At 42.4% G+C, this 16811-nt stretch overlaps 1 protein-coding gene across 1 annotated transcript in view; it reads right to left on the bottom strand.

The window, feature by feature from the left end:
* The window catches only part of myo10l3 (myosin X, like 3), a 55306-nt gene extending 39348 nt beyond the window's left edge, over nt 1–15958 (bottom strand). The window contains exons 1-2 of the mRNA XM_063496985.1: nt 15688–15958; nt 1881–1979 (exon numbers count right to left, since the gene is read on the bottom strand). Of these exons, the coding sequence (XP_063353055.1) occupies nt 1881–1979; nt 15688–15708 (120 nt within the window). The 5' untranslated portion in view covers nt 15709–15958. The remainder of the gene's footprint in view (nt 1–1880; nt 1980–15687) is intronic.
* Nucleotides 15959–16811: the final 853 nt, after the last annotated feature.

Here is a 16811-nt window from a genome sequence, read left to right as displayed (position 1 = left end):
TACAATTTATGGACAAGTATAAGGCCACCTACACACTACACCCATAGGAGCTGCTCAGCCATTGAAACCAATGCCATGAAGCTCCCTGCGCACGTTTTTCATACTGAGGATGTGGTCTCGATCTCTGCAGTTGACTCAGCAGAGCACCTCAGCACTCAGCTCTATAATTTTATGTGGTAACCACCTTGTAGCTGAGGTACTATGGTTCCCATGCACTTGCTAACAACAACACTTACAGTTGACTGTGGAATATATATGAAGGAAGAAATTTCACAAACTGACTTGTTGCCACAGTTGAATTCTGCAACAATATCATATTCGAATTCAGAGTCCTGTCGCAATTAGACTGTAAACACCAAAAACTGGCCCAGTACTTAATTGAGTTTACTTGAAAGCAGACATCTGTTCCACCTCCAGACCATTTATATGGATGGGAATGCATTCACAGCTTCTAGTGATAAGCTTCTGTTTTCTTAGATCCACTATTAGCTCATTGCTATTCTTTGTGTTCAAGGTCAGACTGTTGTTACTGCACCAAGGTGCCATGCTTTGTCCCTGTGAACTGAGTCATGTTGCACCTGTCTGGGCCAACCACCATTATGTCACTTGCAGACTTGATGATGGTGTTAGAAAGTGAACAGGTAACCTAACAGACTGGGATGAACTGGTCTGAAACTCAAGTCTCCATGTGAAAAGGGAGATGGGGATGCCAAAGTCCCAAAGCTATGAGGTATGGTAAGGTATGATAGAGGATCATGAGAGAGAACTGATGAACAGTGAACTTACATATGTTGTTGCTGTGCTGTGTTGACAGCACCCTTTGTGTAGCTGCTGGTGTGTTATAGACTAGTGTGGCTCTAATGTTGAATGTAATGTAAAAATGACCTAGAGCCAGCAGCTTGAAACGTTTTGCAATGATGGTGGATGCCATCGAATACCGTGGCTAACTGTCATAAGCCCTAAGCAACCAGTACAGGACTGGCAATACTGGTTTTGGCACTCTTTTAGATAAAAACAGTGGATCCAGTGGAAATGGGCACCCAACAAAAACTACAGAGCTTCACAAAGTTTCAGTGATAATAAAGCAAGTACTCCTTTAACCAGTTAATGCACGAGCATGAAAAAAATGCAGCTTCCTTACAATTTAGCGACCTACACTCTACTTTATAAGTGAGTTTTTTAGAAGGACTCCTCTGAAGGCAAAGCGCATATAAGTACAGATATATAACACAAGATATAACAGCTTTCTTTTGATCTACAGTTTTTGACTCACAAAGACTTGAATGAGAAATTATTTTTGACCTTCCACCTCTGTGTGTGTGTGTGTGTGTGTGTGTGTGTGTGTGTGTGTGTGTGTGTGTGTGTGTGTGTGTGTGTGTGTCTCTGCTTCCCTGTGTCTGTTTCTCTCTCTGCCTCTGTAACAGGATTTCCTCCAGACACAAAGACCACCAAGCACTGCCAAACAGATAAGCTGAGGCCAGTGAATTGCTGGACTCCATTCCTGTCATTCTTACTTTATTACAAAAGGTGTTGATGCCGCTGCAGAGCCCTCAGATGAAACACATATGTGCAAACAATTAGGTCTCCCACATATACACAATGGGAAACCTCCCCCTTTTACTTTATACGACCCTGGACGCGTAAACAGAAACCAAGGTGAGATTTTAAATGGACACAATCAGTTACGGACACTTAAATACTCTCTGAGCGCTTCAGCGCCTTTGCTTTGTTAATTTTTAAAGGGAATAATGTTGGTTGAAGCATAAACTTGCAAACACAGAGTCTGAATCCTTAAACCAATGATAAAAGCTTCATGTTCCAGATATACTGCCAAGGTGACGAATCAGGGACAAGACTAGTGAAAAAGAACGTCTTCTTACCTTCCCATAGTCGGTGGTGAGGATGAGGGTTGAATCATCACAAGAGCTGACAGTAGAGGGGCGGAGCTGCTCTTTGTGTCTCAGCCACACACGGGCCCCCTGCAACACAATAGCCAGCACAACAACCTTAACATCTGGACACTGGGCTTGTATTGGAGTCATGCGCTTTACACAGAGGTCTTAAACATTTGTTCATATTACCAGAAACAAAGGAAGACAAAGATCGACCCCCCACTCCCCACACGCACAGGCTTTTTAGCTATATTATAAAAGGGCTGGGTGAGCAAGAGCAGAGAATTTCTCTAAAAGTAAGAATTATCCTCTCTGCTTTTCTTCTCTCTGTCTTTTTCCATTTTTCCCCCTCAAAATTGCTTACCATTATGTGCCACATACTGTAGCCACTGTTTCACCAAGATTGGATGGGCACAGTTAGTCTCTTATTAAACTATGATTAGAAGAGAAGAAGTTGTTCACCAGATCTGCATGATGAGGCCGTGCCAGAGAGTCAAAACACCACTCAGTCATACACACTGTCAAAAATGCTTTCAGTGTGCCTGGTCTCCTCTATAAAGGAAAAGACTATGACCCCAAATGAGTATTTACCACTTTAGCATATCAATCGATTCAAATGTCCATCATCCTTCCTTTGTTTTCTATATTTCAGTCGGGCAAATCGCAGCACACTTCTAGCCATTATCAGATGCCGCTTCCAGACAGATACTAATATCTGATCCCAGCGGCCCGGTTTCCAGTGTTTGTGTATCCATACGGAGTCACTGACCTTCCCAGACATGTTTGTTAGCATGTGAGTAACTAGGAGCAATAACAGGAATCTGAGGCTGATTGCTCAGGCAAACTGTCATTTCCTTACAGCGTTTGCCACTTTAGTACCGGCGGATACATTTATAGATTTGGCTTTGTTTGAATGACTGTACTGAATGAAAACAAACAGTCGCCTGTCTGACCCTGTGGAATAAATAGTAAAAATCTTTTTGCATGACTAAATACACATTTGTCTGATAGTAAACGGAAGTACGTAGTTTTGCAGAGAGACAGATGGTACCGCCTTCATGTCTGTTTGCTTACAATAATCCAGCAACTTTCCACGTAAATAAAATCTTAATTGTTTGATTAATGCCAAAATCTCAAATTGAAACTTGCAGTTTTGCAAAGGAGAAATGAAAGCAGTATGAAAAACGTCCTCGATCTCAAAGAAAATTCCTCATTTAGCATTTTAGTTGATGGTAATGACTAGGATGTGGATTTTAACAAAATTTGACCCAAAAAGTTACAACCTCTTGTAATAAGCTTGTCTTTAACAGCCAAACACGGTTAATCATCACAAGTGCCACCGGTGGGGGGGCCAGAGAAGCAACGAGCATCAGCAAATAAAGTGTGTGACCAACAAAGGATCAAAGTGAAGAGATCAATATGCATGGATTCCACTAAGAAACCTTAGACAAGGTCACCACTTCCAGACATCAATCCTCATTAACTATTAACAACAGGCTGCCACGTGTGTGCACACTTTCATCCACGAAGCACAGATGTGTTTGCCACAAGACCAACATGCTTTTGTTTTATCCACTCTCCATTTACAAGGTGAGACACAGAGACGCTAAAAAAATCTAATAAATGAAGTCCCTCAGCAGCTTATGTGATGACTGATTGCTGATGTTTTCTTTATTTTTTGATTCAGGCCTCTTTCTTACACAAAGCAAGTCAGTCTAAAATAAAAGAAACACTTCCATCATCGCAGATTTTTTTCTTTCAGTCAGCTAATGGAGCACATCTAAATGTGGCTCTTAAACCACGGGGGACAGGAGTGAGTGGGACAAAAGAGGGTCGTGTAAATTAGGAGGAGGAGGCAGAGGGGAAGAGAGAAGGGAAAGAGGAAGGGTGCGAGCAGCTCTTAATGCCCTGCCTCCTATTGTGTTGAATAAAGAGGCAGACAAACAGAAACATCAGGACAGAACTATAACAGAGGTATCCTGCAACACGTGGCCACCCATTAACAGAGACGACCGGTGACTTTCACACCAGTTTCTGCCCGGTACCAGCCTGGCATGCCTGGCCTGTTCAGGGAAAAGCTGATTCACGTGAGTTTGCTCAAGTGAAGGGATTACAAGTGTTTGCTCTATAGAGTTCAAGAAGATCAGCCTCAGTTACATAACCGGAATTCAGCAGAATATCGCTAGTTCTCGTCATTTTATAGGGGTTTTTCCTTTTCTCGTGTCACGACTTGACATTAACAGTAAGGCCGACAAAAGAGCCAAAAGTATTTTGTAACAAACAGATTACATGAGATGTACAGCAGAATAAGACAGGGAGCAAGCCGTGACAAGGAGAGGACTGTGATGGCTCATAAGATGGCAAATTTCCACACCCATTCCAGTATTGCCTCAATAAAGAAATTTCAGTACTGCAAAAAGTAAAGGAAAGTTTTGAGTGGCTCAGCAGCTGAGTCAGTCTCAGAGGTTTTTCCACTCACATGAACAAAGACCCACTGCATACCAGCTGCATGCCCATCACACGTAGTTTTTTAGATTAAAGTAATTAGGAATTCAAATAAAAAATTGTGACTGTATATGGTAAACCAAGCATCAGTGACAAAGTGGCCCATAAAGATGCTAATAACAGCTCAGCCTGCTGCACCAGCATCTGTAAAGAGTGACTTGCACTCTGGATAAATCTCTCCCAGACACTATAATCAAAGGTGGGCAAAAAAAACAACCCAACGAGATGCTGCGCTGTGCTACTGTATAGCTGTTTTGTTTATGTACTATAGACAAAAAATAAAACTAATCATAAAGGAAGTTGACTTAATAATAAAGCTAACATTTGCACCATTTATAATAGTTCCAACTTGCAAACTTAACTCTTTCCCCCATAAAGATAACATCTGATGACCAGCTTTGACATCTCGGTTTATATCAGTAAACATGTAACCCTAATAAGCTGTATAGGCAGAAATCCACCTTGCTAACTTCTAATGGACATCCAGAGAAAGCTCAGTTCAGAAAGGAGAGACTGGGGTTACCCCTAGTAGACGTTAGCTTGTTTTAACTACTTTAGCTTCCAAAAATGTCTTATTATGTGATGTGAGGAGCCAAATATAAGCCACCAGCTGCAGAAAACTGTAGAATTATATTAAATATATGCAAACTTAAATAAATAGGGCTGCCTGTGATATACATTGGCACTATTGGACACTCGTCTGCATTTTGGTATGCGAGTCTCAAGCCGTAGGGTATGAAGTCAAGATGAATTGTCTAAGAAGCAGCAACAGATGGTCTAAACAAAACTCCCCCCCTCCTCCTCTCCATCTTTAGGAGCTCTGTCACTAAGTCAGGACAAAGACAATCACCTCTGACTGAGGCCTCAGCAGTTAACCAGGCGGAAATATCCCAAACAAAGACCAGCTGGGACACAAAGGAGCACGGGTAGCGGCTCGTGTTAAATCCCACAGACCTGGGTTACCTCCTGCAGCACAGCTTCCCATTCCAAGCTAGACAAACAGAGTCATATCTTTATTTGTAATCATGGGAAAGTACAGTGTGCATTTGATGATGAAGCCCAGTTGCAAGTGGGATTAATTGCGAAGAGTCAGTTAGCGGCGCTCCTCCGCTTCTGGTAACCAGATGTTTTATTAGCGCCATTAAAAAGCAAAGCAGAAACGCTGCCATGACATCTCCGGCTCAAATTAATTTCAAATTCTTAATGTTGCATGTCACTCAGCATGTGTAGCACTGCTGAGGCAGAACCAGCTGACAATAGTAATCTGACTCCACCAAAACAGGCTGCACGCCAACCTCCCATCATGCCTTTTGACACAGAGACCACTCAGGCTGAATGATGTGATCCTGGAGCTGGAGGCTTAAGTTTCAGCAGCTTGTATAAAGACATCCAGCTCAAGGATTTGCTAATGAATGTCCCTTAAATATTTAAGGTCATACACAGTACAAGGTGCCACGGCTCTTTCTCTACCGTCTGGCATGTATCAGGTGATCCTATCAGAGAGAACAAGAGAAAGCTAATTAACTCAGCCCGACTTGGACTCGGCTGAACAATTAGTTATGATAAGCTACTTTTTTGGATCATAAAGTGGTTTTGGGGAGTGGTGAATGAACGGCTGCCCTGCAGGTAGGACCGATGCCTGAGAACCTCCAGCTGGAATCCTGACAAGCATATCAGTTGTTGTTGTGCTCACATGTGAGAAGGATAAAGTTAGCAGTGGAACATGTGCAGTAGCAACATATTCGACTGAAAGGAACTCCAGTTGTTTCCATTCTCCCTTTTCCACTTCAACTTTCAAAGAATTAATGTGGTGATTAACGCTAATAACAATCTGGTTTGCAATCATGCTTGTTTAAAATCAACACAAAACTCGAGCTCTCGATTAATCTCATTTAGATTTCTCTCCATCATTTTCATGGATCGAATTGTAGTCCAGCACTGCATTTACACCTCAGAGATTAAGACTGCATTAGCATAACAAATAGAGTCACAAGGTTGCGTCGCTACCACTGTGCAGACAGATGTGCAGTCCAGAGCATTGACGGGATCTGTGGCATTTAATAAGGTCAAGCACCAAATTGGTACTTGCATGCTAACGCTGTGCACTTTCACAGAAACCAGTGCAATAAGTGTTCAACAGAAAATATGTTATTAGCTAAAATATCATCATTATTTCTGTTGGAAGCATTGAAACTAACTATTTTTTTTCTTTTCAGAACTAAAAGTAAACATATTTGGACGAGTGGGTGGTTTGCTAGGATATCAGCTGAAACATAGATGTTTATAACCATTAAAATATATATTTTTAAAAACCAGCACATCACTTTGTAGCAAAGCGCAGCCAAATTTCAGGAGCTGTAATGGTATCTCCTGAACATCGGGTGAGTGGGATGAGTGGGAGTCTTCCAAGTGGCTGGTGAGATTAATAAGTAGGACTAAGGCAGCTGGAGGGGGAAACTGGGCAAAGCTCCCTCTGGGTTTTTGAGCAGAAGACTTTCCAGTAGGTTAAACCGCTGTACGTCTGCTGTATATCCTACAAACAGCAAGGCCCACGCTTAACTGCAGTTTCTTTACCATCATAAACACGAGACGCTACTTATTTATTACCTTATTACAGTATATCTGAGAATTATTTTAATTTATACAACATGTTTAGTGTGTAAATGTGTGTGAAAATAAATGTATCTACTTGTGAACAGCTTCACTCAAAGGGAGGTAATTTAATTCAAGGGTTTTCCAGCAGCGGTTGTTGCAGCTGAAAGGAAAAATCCTCCGCTGCACAGATTTTCCAAGGATTCATGTCTCGGCACATGCCTTTTATGTCTTCGTCTTTCTTTGTTACCTCGTTGCCACTACACCGTCTGCCTGCTGCACACGTTACAGCCTACGACCCCCAGCCAGCATGGGGTGAGGGCAGGGTGTGTGACCGAGGGGAGAAATCAGAAGATTAAAAGCAACCTCTAGCATCTGTGCTAGAAGACGTATGAATTAATGATGGAGACAGCAGCTGATCAGAAATTAGCTAATGGAGGAGGAGGAGGAGTCCCCCGGGGAACAGGGCTTTCCCTGTTTGTGATGATGTGGGGTGGGGGGCGTTGGGTCGCTGGTTGTTCTTGAATCCGAAGAACAGCCTGAACCCTGAACACACTGAGAAAACTGTTTTTGTTAACTGAGAAGGACTGTTTGAGAAGTATCCATAGCTAAATGGAAATCAAACAATTTTCTGTTATCACTGTCATGCAAGCCATTATCATTATCCCACTTAATGGACCTGAAAGAGATGAGTTACAATATTAATCTAACAAATATGCACAAGTCTGTGTGCACAAGCAGGATTAAGTGAGTGTTTCTTTTTTGTGTCCAAGTGTGTTTGGTAGTCCATTTATCTGTCAGTCAGCAGATACACGCTGTCTGCAAAGGCGGGGTTCGAGGGCACCACCCCGTCAACCTCTGACGCCGTTAATCTGTTGTGTTGCTAATGAGTGTATTGAGGAGAATTTGCATAACAAATTGTGTCTTCGGGAGCGAAAGAGAAAGAAGAGGAACACTTGAATCTCTGCCACATACTCCAGGCACAGTGTCGCGTTTTACCTCCTTATCCTGTGCGAACATATTTTCACTCCACTGCTGATCAAAGCGTGCACCCTGATCCTGGGTGCACACAATAGAATAGGTTACAGGACGGGGCAAATAGGCAGCAAATGATGTGATTCCTGCAGGTTTGATTGGATTTCCAGCAAAGCTTGATGACTTGGAATATCTACCGAGCCACATGCCAGCGCTTCTCCCGTCTGGCATCTGCATACCTCTGTTATTCGTCTGATAGTTATGGGGTCACACAGCAGGAAACCCAGAGGTACTCGAGGAATGCTGCTCAGTCAGGACAGAGCGAGTTAGGGTGTGTGTTTGAGAGTGTGAGACGTGTGGGGCACGGTAAGTGAAGTGGTAGCTTACAAATCAGCCCAGCTACTGTTACGCTGCCTTTGACCTTGTAGCTCATGCTGTCCACACTGATTACTAGAAACTCTCCTATCTTCAGCATTTTATTATTTTGAGTGTTTCATACTTCTGAAGCTATTTATGGTTTGATCCAATGACAGAAAATGCCAATTTGGCAATGATAAGCTGCACATAAGTGATATTATGGATGTTACAGTCACTGTTAGGACTCTGTAAGCAAATAAAATAAATGCAGTTTTAACCTCTGTCACAAGCAAATTTATTTATACGTCCTGAGTCTAAAAACCTGCAAGGATATCGTTTCACTTTTAAAAATGCTGCTGATTTAGCGCCTGCAGAAACAGTACTACCTCCGTCATCAGTGTGTTGGACTGTGAAAAGCTTCATGAAACACTTCCGCAGCATTATCCTTAAAACAAATGTTACCCATCCAGCAGGAGCTGATGATATGATAGCAACAAACATAAAAGACTCAGAATAAAATAATAAACTGCCTTTAATCTGAGTTTACAACTTGTAACTGCAATTCACCTCAAAATTGTCACTAGTGACGTGCAACCATTCTCTGTACTTTTCCTCTTGGAATATGCCCTTAAACTTTTATTTTAACTGCATCACATGCTTACAATGCACATTTTACTTTTACCAGTACACGCCCATGCTATGGTATTGTCTGGTCTGTGATTCTCGTCAGCTGCTAGGTGATTGCTAGGCAGCATGATGACATCACAGCACATCATGCATAATTCAAGTTTTGTGGCTTTTAATTAGATGCTACTGTCATGACACTGAAACGATACGATGCTGTTAGGAGGTGCATAAACGCTACAAATGGGTCATTTTAACCTGTTGGTAAGTGGTTACTAAGCAACATGATGGCATCAAAATATAGATAAGAACCTTCAGGGAGCTAAGATGTACCTGCGTGCCTGTCTTGGTTGCTCAGCTCCTGATGGTGTAGAAGGAATTTGTGGGCAAACAAGCAGACAGGGATTTTGTGTGTTATAGTCAGATGTATAATTTATAACAGGAAGGAGGGAGGGAGGACTGGAGGTCAGGATGAAGAAACTTTTAGATCCACTGGACTTACGAATGAGGTCGCGCAGCATTTCAACAGCACACAGACTGATTCCAATCAGAAATCCCAGAACAAATACTGAGTGAAACTGCTCAAACCTCTCCTTGGATTGGGAATGTGGCGAGTGTTTCTTATACAAAGCAGGGGGATGAAGTATGTTTAGCAGTGTGTTCAAGTGGCAGAGATAAACACACAGAGAGTCCTAAAAACACGGGACATTCCTCCTCATGTTAGTCTCAGCTTCTCAGCGTATCATCCTACAAACAGCCCCGGGCCTCTAACCACACACACACACACACACACACACACACACACACACACACACTTGAGTCTAATAAAACACACTTAGAGTGGATGGGAAAGCTAACATGTCATGACTGTGGATTGTGCCATGCTGTGCTGTTTTCTCCAGTCAGGCTCTTCACACCACGGCAAGCTAGGCTCACGCAGAGTGGGATGTGTACTCGAACTCTACAGGGTGCTCACCCCTGTAATTAGTCCTGGAATTACAGCTATAGCATTAATCTCTTCACGAGAATCAACAAATTTTACTGTTTTTAAACATTTTTTTCACCTCAGGCTATATTCACATATGGTAGTTGCAATGTGTTTAACCTAAACTCACAGGATGGTGTAGCTTAGAAACACGCATACTCCATCCCATAATAGGCTGACTCTGTGCAGCGTAATCATAGGGGACTAAAAAAGGAAAGTCAACATCTGGACTGGGAGCAGTAATCACAGGTTGGCTGTTATTAAGCTGCCAGACGAAACCTTGGAACCCAGGGGATTTAAGCGACACTCATTACCATCTCACTATGTCCATCAGGTCGGCCAGTCAAGGTGAAGGACAACAAACATTTTTTGTTTTATTTTTTGCTTGACGGAAAGCGACAATAATCTTTAATTTTGTCTGTGTAAAAATCTCAAATCCTGCACACAAATCTGATTTGTCTTTGGATTTGAGTCGTCCACCTTTACCTCACGGAGATGTACTGAAAATCATTTTGAGATATGAATGACAGAAGGGACTGCATGCCTGACACTTTAAACGAAACGCAGATACCACACCAGTAACATGAGCAGCCCAGGCACAGACATCCAGTCAGCCTACAATATCAACAACCCATCATTCAGAAACATCGCTGGTGACAGAAAGACGCCACTGAGATGTGAAAATAACAGTCTGGGACATTTTGTGCAATACATTTACATATATGACATCTTTCTGGAGGCTACACAAGAGAATCAACAACTAATAAACAGTAAGAACCAGGACCTTCTTTTTACCCATGCAAGATACAACTGATACAGCCATATTTGTGGTCAATGGAGGGGTTTGTATGTCCAAGTGATCCCAGGACCGACCCGTGGTAGGGTCTCCCCTTGACAAAATGACCCTGGGTAAGAAGTCAGATAGGGCCTGTCCTGTGTAGGGTTAGCTGGTCCAACTTGTAGTACAACTTGGTCCCTGCTAAGTGAAAAAAAAGAATGGATGGATGAGTGTTAGATTTTTTTGGGCGGCATTTTTTTCGCATTTATTCGACAGGATATTAGTAGTAAGCAGGCAGGAAAGAAGGGAGAGACCAAGAGGCTCTGACATGCAAGAAAGGGGTCCAGATCCAAAGTTAAACCCTGCAGCCTTTCAGCCAGTACACTTACTTCCATCAGAGAATGTTTTATCATTGAATAAAGAAAGTACATAGATCAGTATGACTGTATCTTTTCAGCAGATTTGGCATATAATAGTTTGAGAGTGTTCTCTGTCATCACCGACTTACTTGCCCAAGTGCCCTGATGTGATTAATATTTCAGAGAACAGCACACCCAGAACGGCCCTGATGCACACACACACACAGGGAGGGGGGCAGGAAGGATGGGCGTTGGAGAGAAGATTACAAGTGATTTTTCATGTGCAGTGCCTCAACTGAGTGAGAGGTCTCTAATCATGGAGGATGGATTTGAGTCAAGTGGGTTGAAGGTCAGCTGTTGAAGGAATAGCTTGAGTGAAGCTTTGTTTGTTTTTAATTTGGGGATTTGCTAATTTGCAGAGAGTTAGATGATAAGATTGTCACCAATCACATCTATAGAAGTAGGACTACCCACTGGGGATGTCTGGGGAACCCAACCTTGGGAGGGTTTTTCCATTTGCTTCACCAGTACCTAATAATGCACCGTCACCTCCTGTTGCTGTTCTTTACTTTTTTGTAATTCGACTTCATTTTTTTCCTCCTGTGTGGTGAATGTGCAGCAGTGAGTGGAAGGGAAGTTCTTGCCAAGATTTTTATATTTGTGTCTAGTGGGTCAAAATCACTGTGTAGGCAGCACATAGTCTCAGTAAAGCCTGAACAGTGTTAAGCGCTGCTGTTTATATGCATGGATGTTTTATCAGTGTTTCCCGTGCTGCATTTAAATGGTGGCTCTATCAACATACACACTGGTTTGGACCAATCGCCTACATCACTAAGGAAATATCTACTCTATAGGACAAAAAAGATCCTCCAAACCAAGTTCTGATGAACCATGATGGCACCTCCAATAGTTACTAAAGCTATGTGGAAGTTCCTGTGGTATTAAAGCAGCTTAAGTTCAGAAACACGTATGCACAGAACATCACATAGAAGAAGCTTCATATAGATTGTAAAGATGTGAGAGTGGTAACTATTTCTTTCAGGTTTACAGGCAACCAAGACCACGAGAGACTCCACACAGCAACAGTTCGTCCATCATCAGGAGCTAATAGACAGGAAGAGATGATTCTGTGCAGTGTTATTTGTCACTGGTAAAGAAACTGTGGAAAGATGGAGATATGTTTTCCTTTTATTTCCACAAACACAGACGGCTTTGTCTGAAGAGCTCGGTGACATAGCGGATAAAACTAAAGTCAACAGCATGGCGTCAGCAGGAGGTTATCGCAGCGCTGAGTTCCCTGTGTGATGGTCAGCTCACTGATAGACGGGGGTCGGGTTACTGCTAGACTCACAAGAAATGCAAACACAAGCTAAAAAGTTAGGAAGGGATCGAGTCAGAATATTGCAGAGCACTGACTCCAATTTATGTCACGTTAAAACGGAAAATTCAGGAAATCGTTGAATAAGCTGTGGTCTCGAAATCCTGACGCTGCAAATCTGTAACATGATAAGAACGGATTATCCATGTTTTCTGGTGCATGGTCAGACAATGGCTGCTGGTAATTAGCTTCTGTGCTCTTGTGGTGGATTAAACCACCTCCAGATTGTTCCAAAGCTGCAGGAGTTCTGCTGACGCACACTCAAACCGCTGCCTTAATAATACCTTCCTCTTTGTGATCATAAACAACCGGCCCCGTTAATTCACCACAGCTCCGAAACTCTAAAGAGCCTTGTTTGAAAATCCCCTAATTTGATGTGATAATGCAGACAATAAGCACTTCAATTTTAATTACAAATGAAAACAACCGCTTAGAAGAAAAAAAGGAATGCTGGTCCCATTACATTTCCTTCCTTCCTTCTTCACATCCTAACTGTACTTCCTGGCTCTTTCCTTACTCCATCAGCCAGCTGCATGGGAGCAATGATTCTCGGCTCTTTAAAGTGGCAGCTGGAGGAAGTGACAACTGGGCAGAAAAGTGTCTGTCGCCGAAGGGGGGAAAATAGTCCACCTATTACCACGGCAGGTTGGCCTTTCTCACGTTACCCATTTCACCACAGAATGCCGCCTCGGATACCGATCCACGGCCCTGACTTCAGAGATCCAGACATAAGCGACACATAGAGCTACGAGGGATGTTTTTAGGATGGGAAGAATGTGTCTGAGGGGGAAGGGGTCAGCGGTGACGGTGTGAAACCTAAAGCCTTGCAACCGTAGCTCTACAGGATGGATGACATGCAGCCGTGACCAGGAATTTGGGAGGTCAAGGCTGGGCATTTGGGATTCCCTCTGTCAGAGTATCTTTAAGAGGAAGGAATTTGGTGTGTAATGCAATGAAGGGGTTAATGGGTGTGGAAAGGTCCTCCTTGCTTTAGTTTACAGTGTGTAGCAGCTGCTGCTATAAAGAAACTGATTACCAAGTTTAGAAAATAGCTGGGATTCAGGATGTTCTACAAAGGTATCAAGTATCTAAAGTGTGTGTGGGAGCTCACACATACAAAGGGAGGTCACACAAAGGTATAGATAATGCTCATATTCCCTGGCAAATTAATAGCCAGGAAGGAAGAGCCCCAAAGGCACAACAATGTTTCTCATATTCACTATATGAAATGGATTCTTGCATAAAACTTTTCATTGGAAAAACGGTTATAATTAGCAGATATTGTGGATAAAGCTAAATAAACTCAATTAATTTCATAATGGACGCTCTGATTCATCCAAATTTGGGTGTGACGGTGGGCAGGGAGTTTCTCGTATGTCTGAAAAAACAAAATGTGAATATAAAGTCCGCCAAATCCAGCAGCCTTGCAGTATTAAAAAAACACCCTTCGATACTTGTGTGTTTTTGTTGGGTCACTTCCATTAGAATAACATATTGGGTGTGGGGTAAAGGACAGTGCTGAAGGTTTTATGGTGGACAGGATGGACCATCAGGATGAGCACACCCATGTACCGACCACTCCTCTCGGTCCACCATGATTTCTAACCCTTGTCAACGTCTCCACCTTAACAAACAGTGGCCTATAAGGAAAAGCCGATTCTAGATTAGTAACCGGCAAATTGGTAAATGTGCAGATTTATTTAATGCACGATCTGCAACAGAGTCCTGTGATGCAAAAAGGTTAAAAAAGATGTGCTCCTATCTACACAGTTCCAGCTTTATACAACTGCGACATTCACAGCAAAGACACATCCATACGATTTATCCTGGTGCACTTGTTTTTAGAGTTGAGTTTAATCCTTATCTTAATTCACTTCCAGAATTCCTGCTTAATTAAATCCAAGCTGTGGCACTGTGAAGTTCAAGACCCTGGCATCTTTCCATGACCCCGAAATTCACTTGAAAACCAGGACAGGTCAGTCATTCCCTCTAACACAGCTCAGAGTGGAGATGTGAAACAGCAGGTAGAGATAAATATATATTTTTATGCTGTTGTTGTCCATTAGTGGTCTGTTACAGAGACTGAGACTTCCCTTTATTTCAGTTTAATTTTAACAGTAAAAACGCAGCAGAAAGTACAACAAAGTCAAACCAATATGTATTTTAGCTTAAAATTTTAAAACACTGCAAATGAATGTAGTCAAGTCCAAAGACAACCAGAGAAATCAAGTAGAATGAAAAATAAACTACCCCAAAAAACTTACACCTATTTGGAGCAAATACTACAGGATGTCTTGCTCTGTTGGTAAAGGTCAACAGATACAAACCAGATTAAAACTGAGCTGAAATAATAACCTTCCTCTTCGCAGCATATCACTGTAATAAAAGCAGATTATGAGGCAAAATCCAGCTCACCTCCATCTGCTCGCTACACAGTCGGAGTGTGCAGCAAATTATTGAAAGCTACGCTCGAGGCTGCTGAATTTATTATTGTATCACTGAAAAGTAGAAATGCATCGATAATTGTCCAATCAGTTTGCATTAAACCTGCCTTTGCAAAGAAAAGTGTATGGAGCACCTCCTGCATGCTGAAACTTCTGTGACTCACAGCATCACTGAGGGGCACAGCTGATAGGGAGGTACAGAAGCAGAGGATGGGAGGAGATTCACTTCCCTGTACTCCATCTGTCTTCTCTCTGAGTGTGTGTGCCCTCCTCTGAGTCAGAGGGGCATGACAAATCAGACCTAAAGCCAACCTGGCTTTCACCTACATCAGAGTGTGAGTGTGCTGCTCTCTGGACCGATTGGCAGATGACACATCCAGCTCAGCAGTCACTGCATTGAGAGTTGCATTGTCTAGCCTCTAATTAAAGCTACACACAGGTTTCCCTGAGAAGCTGTAGTAGTTTTTGTCAGGGCAGACATTTGTATGACTAAGAGGCTTGTGTGGACAGTGAGGTTGCCACTCTGGCTCCATCCTGTAGAGGTATAGGACACATGAGCGGCTGATAAAGGGTCACAAAGACCGCAGAATACATCATAATAATGGCTGCTTTTACAGGGGTGTGAAAATCATGAAGTGGTCTAAACCCATCCCGCATTTATAAAAAGCTCAAAACACAGCGTGGGGAAACAAAACAAAGGATCATGAAGGTCTCAGAAAAACATGTAGGGCTCCAAATTAAAGCAAAGAGCTAACTAAAAAGTATTCATACCGCTATGGAGAAAGCAGGCGAACTCACCTCTAAAAAGAAAGTATTCATCTTAATCAGTGCTCGACCTCACGGCTCTTTGTAGTCTGACTTCAGGGTACCACAGCTGAGGAGGAGAGCGGGCTGTATTCCCAAATTATTCCCATCCGCTTCGGTAAGATAATAAAATCTTTTCTCTTTTTTTCCGGATACTTGCTCAGAACTCTGTGCCAGTCATGAAACGACTCATTCTGCTCTCTGATTTTCGGACACTTTCAGACTTGTTTTCTGAAGTGTCCCGACAAGCCGCTGTGGAGCTGCCTGCGCCGTTTCTGCTGTCTACTCATTTCAATGGACCCGGCATATTATGCAGGGAGGAGGAGCCTGCTGAGCCACAGCCCTCCCCTCAGCATACGCCCTCTTTGTTCATGTTTTACAGATTTTAAAAGGATGTGCACATGTATCCCCATGGTGTTCAACATACCAGGTTTTTGCTTAAAAAGGTTTATTATAGCACAGCAGGCCTAATATGAATCTACTTCTATGTATATCTAGGGTGAGACTGAGTCTGAGTCATTATTTTGCTTCCTGGAAAAAATATACAGAGAAGAAAGAAGCAGATCAGGAGGAGTAAGTTGGTTTTATTTTTGCAGATGCCTTGTCTTTATAAAAATCTTTCGGATAAAATGAGCATTTTATGATTATTTGATTTGAGGACCTTCTTATTAGACTCATATATTTCCATCAGATGATGTGTCTGCACCAAGTAAAAACTGTAAAGCATATTGAGCACTGAATGCACAATTAGGCTGTTAGTCTTCTATTCTTCAATGCGTTTTTCTTTCTTTCTTTTTCTTTACCTAAGAGTCACTGACGGATGAAGAAGCTATGAGGTCCCCGGGTACAAATACGTAAAGGCCCCACATTCATCCTATGAAGAACCAAAGCATGCATTCCCTTTCATTTTGGCACAGTTTGGTTGTATTTTAGTAATTTGCATGCCTTTGCAGCCGTTCTTTGTCTCTTGTGAAGTCGGTTTGTGTGGTTTTTGCTGTTTTGCATCTGGTATTGTTGCTGTCTGTCTGATTTGGGTTGTTTTACATTTTGCTGTAGTCGGTTTGTGTCTAATTTCAGCTCTTTTGCATCTCTGTTTCCATGTGGGGCTTTTTTTTTTA

The sequence above is a fragment of the Pelmatolapia mariae genome, linkage group LG16_19, assembly GCF_036321145.2.
Source record: "Pelmatolapia mariae isolate MD_Pm_ZW linkage group LG16_19, Pm_UMD_F_2, whole genome shotgun sequence".
Classification (NCBI taxonomy): Eukaryota; Metazoa; Chordata; class Actinopteri; order Cichliformes; family Cichlidae; genus Pelmatolapia; species Pelmatolapia mariae.
Note: the sequence above shows the minus strand (reverse complement) of the source record. Positions and strands in the feature narration are given on the sequence as shown.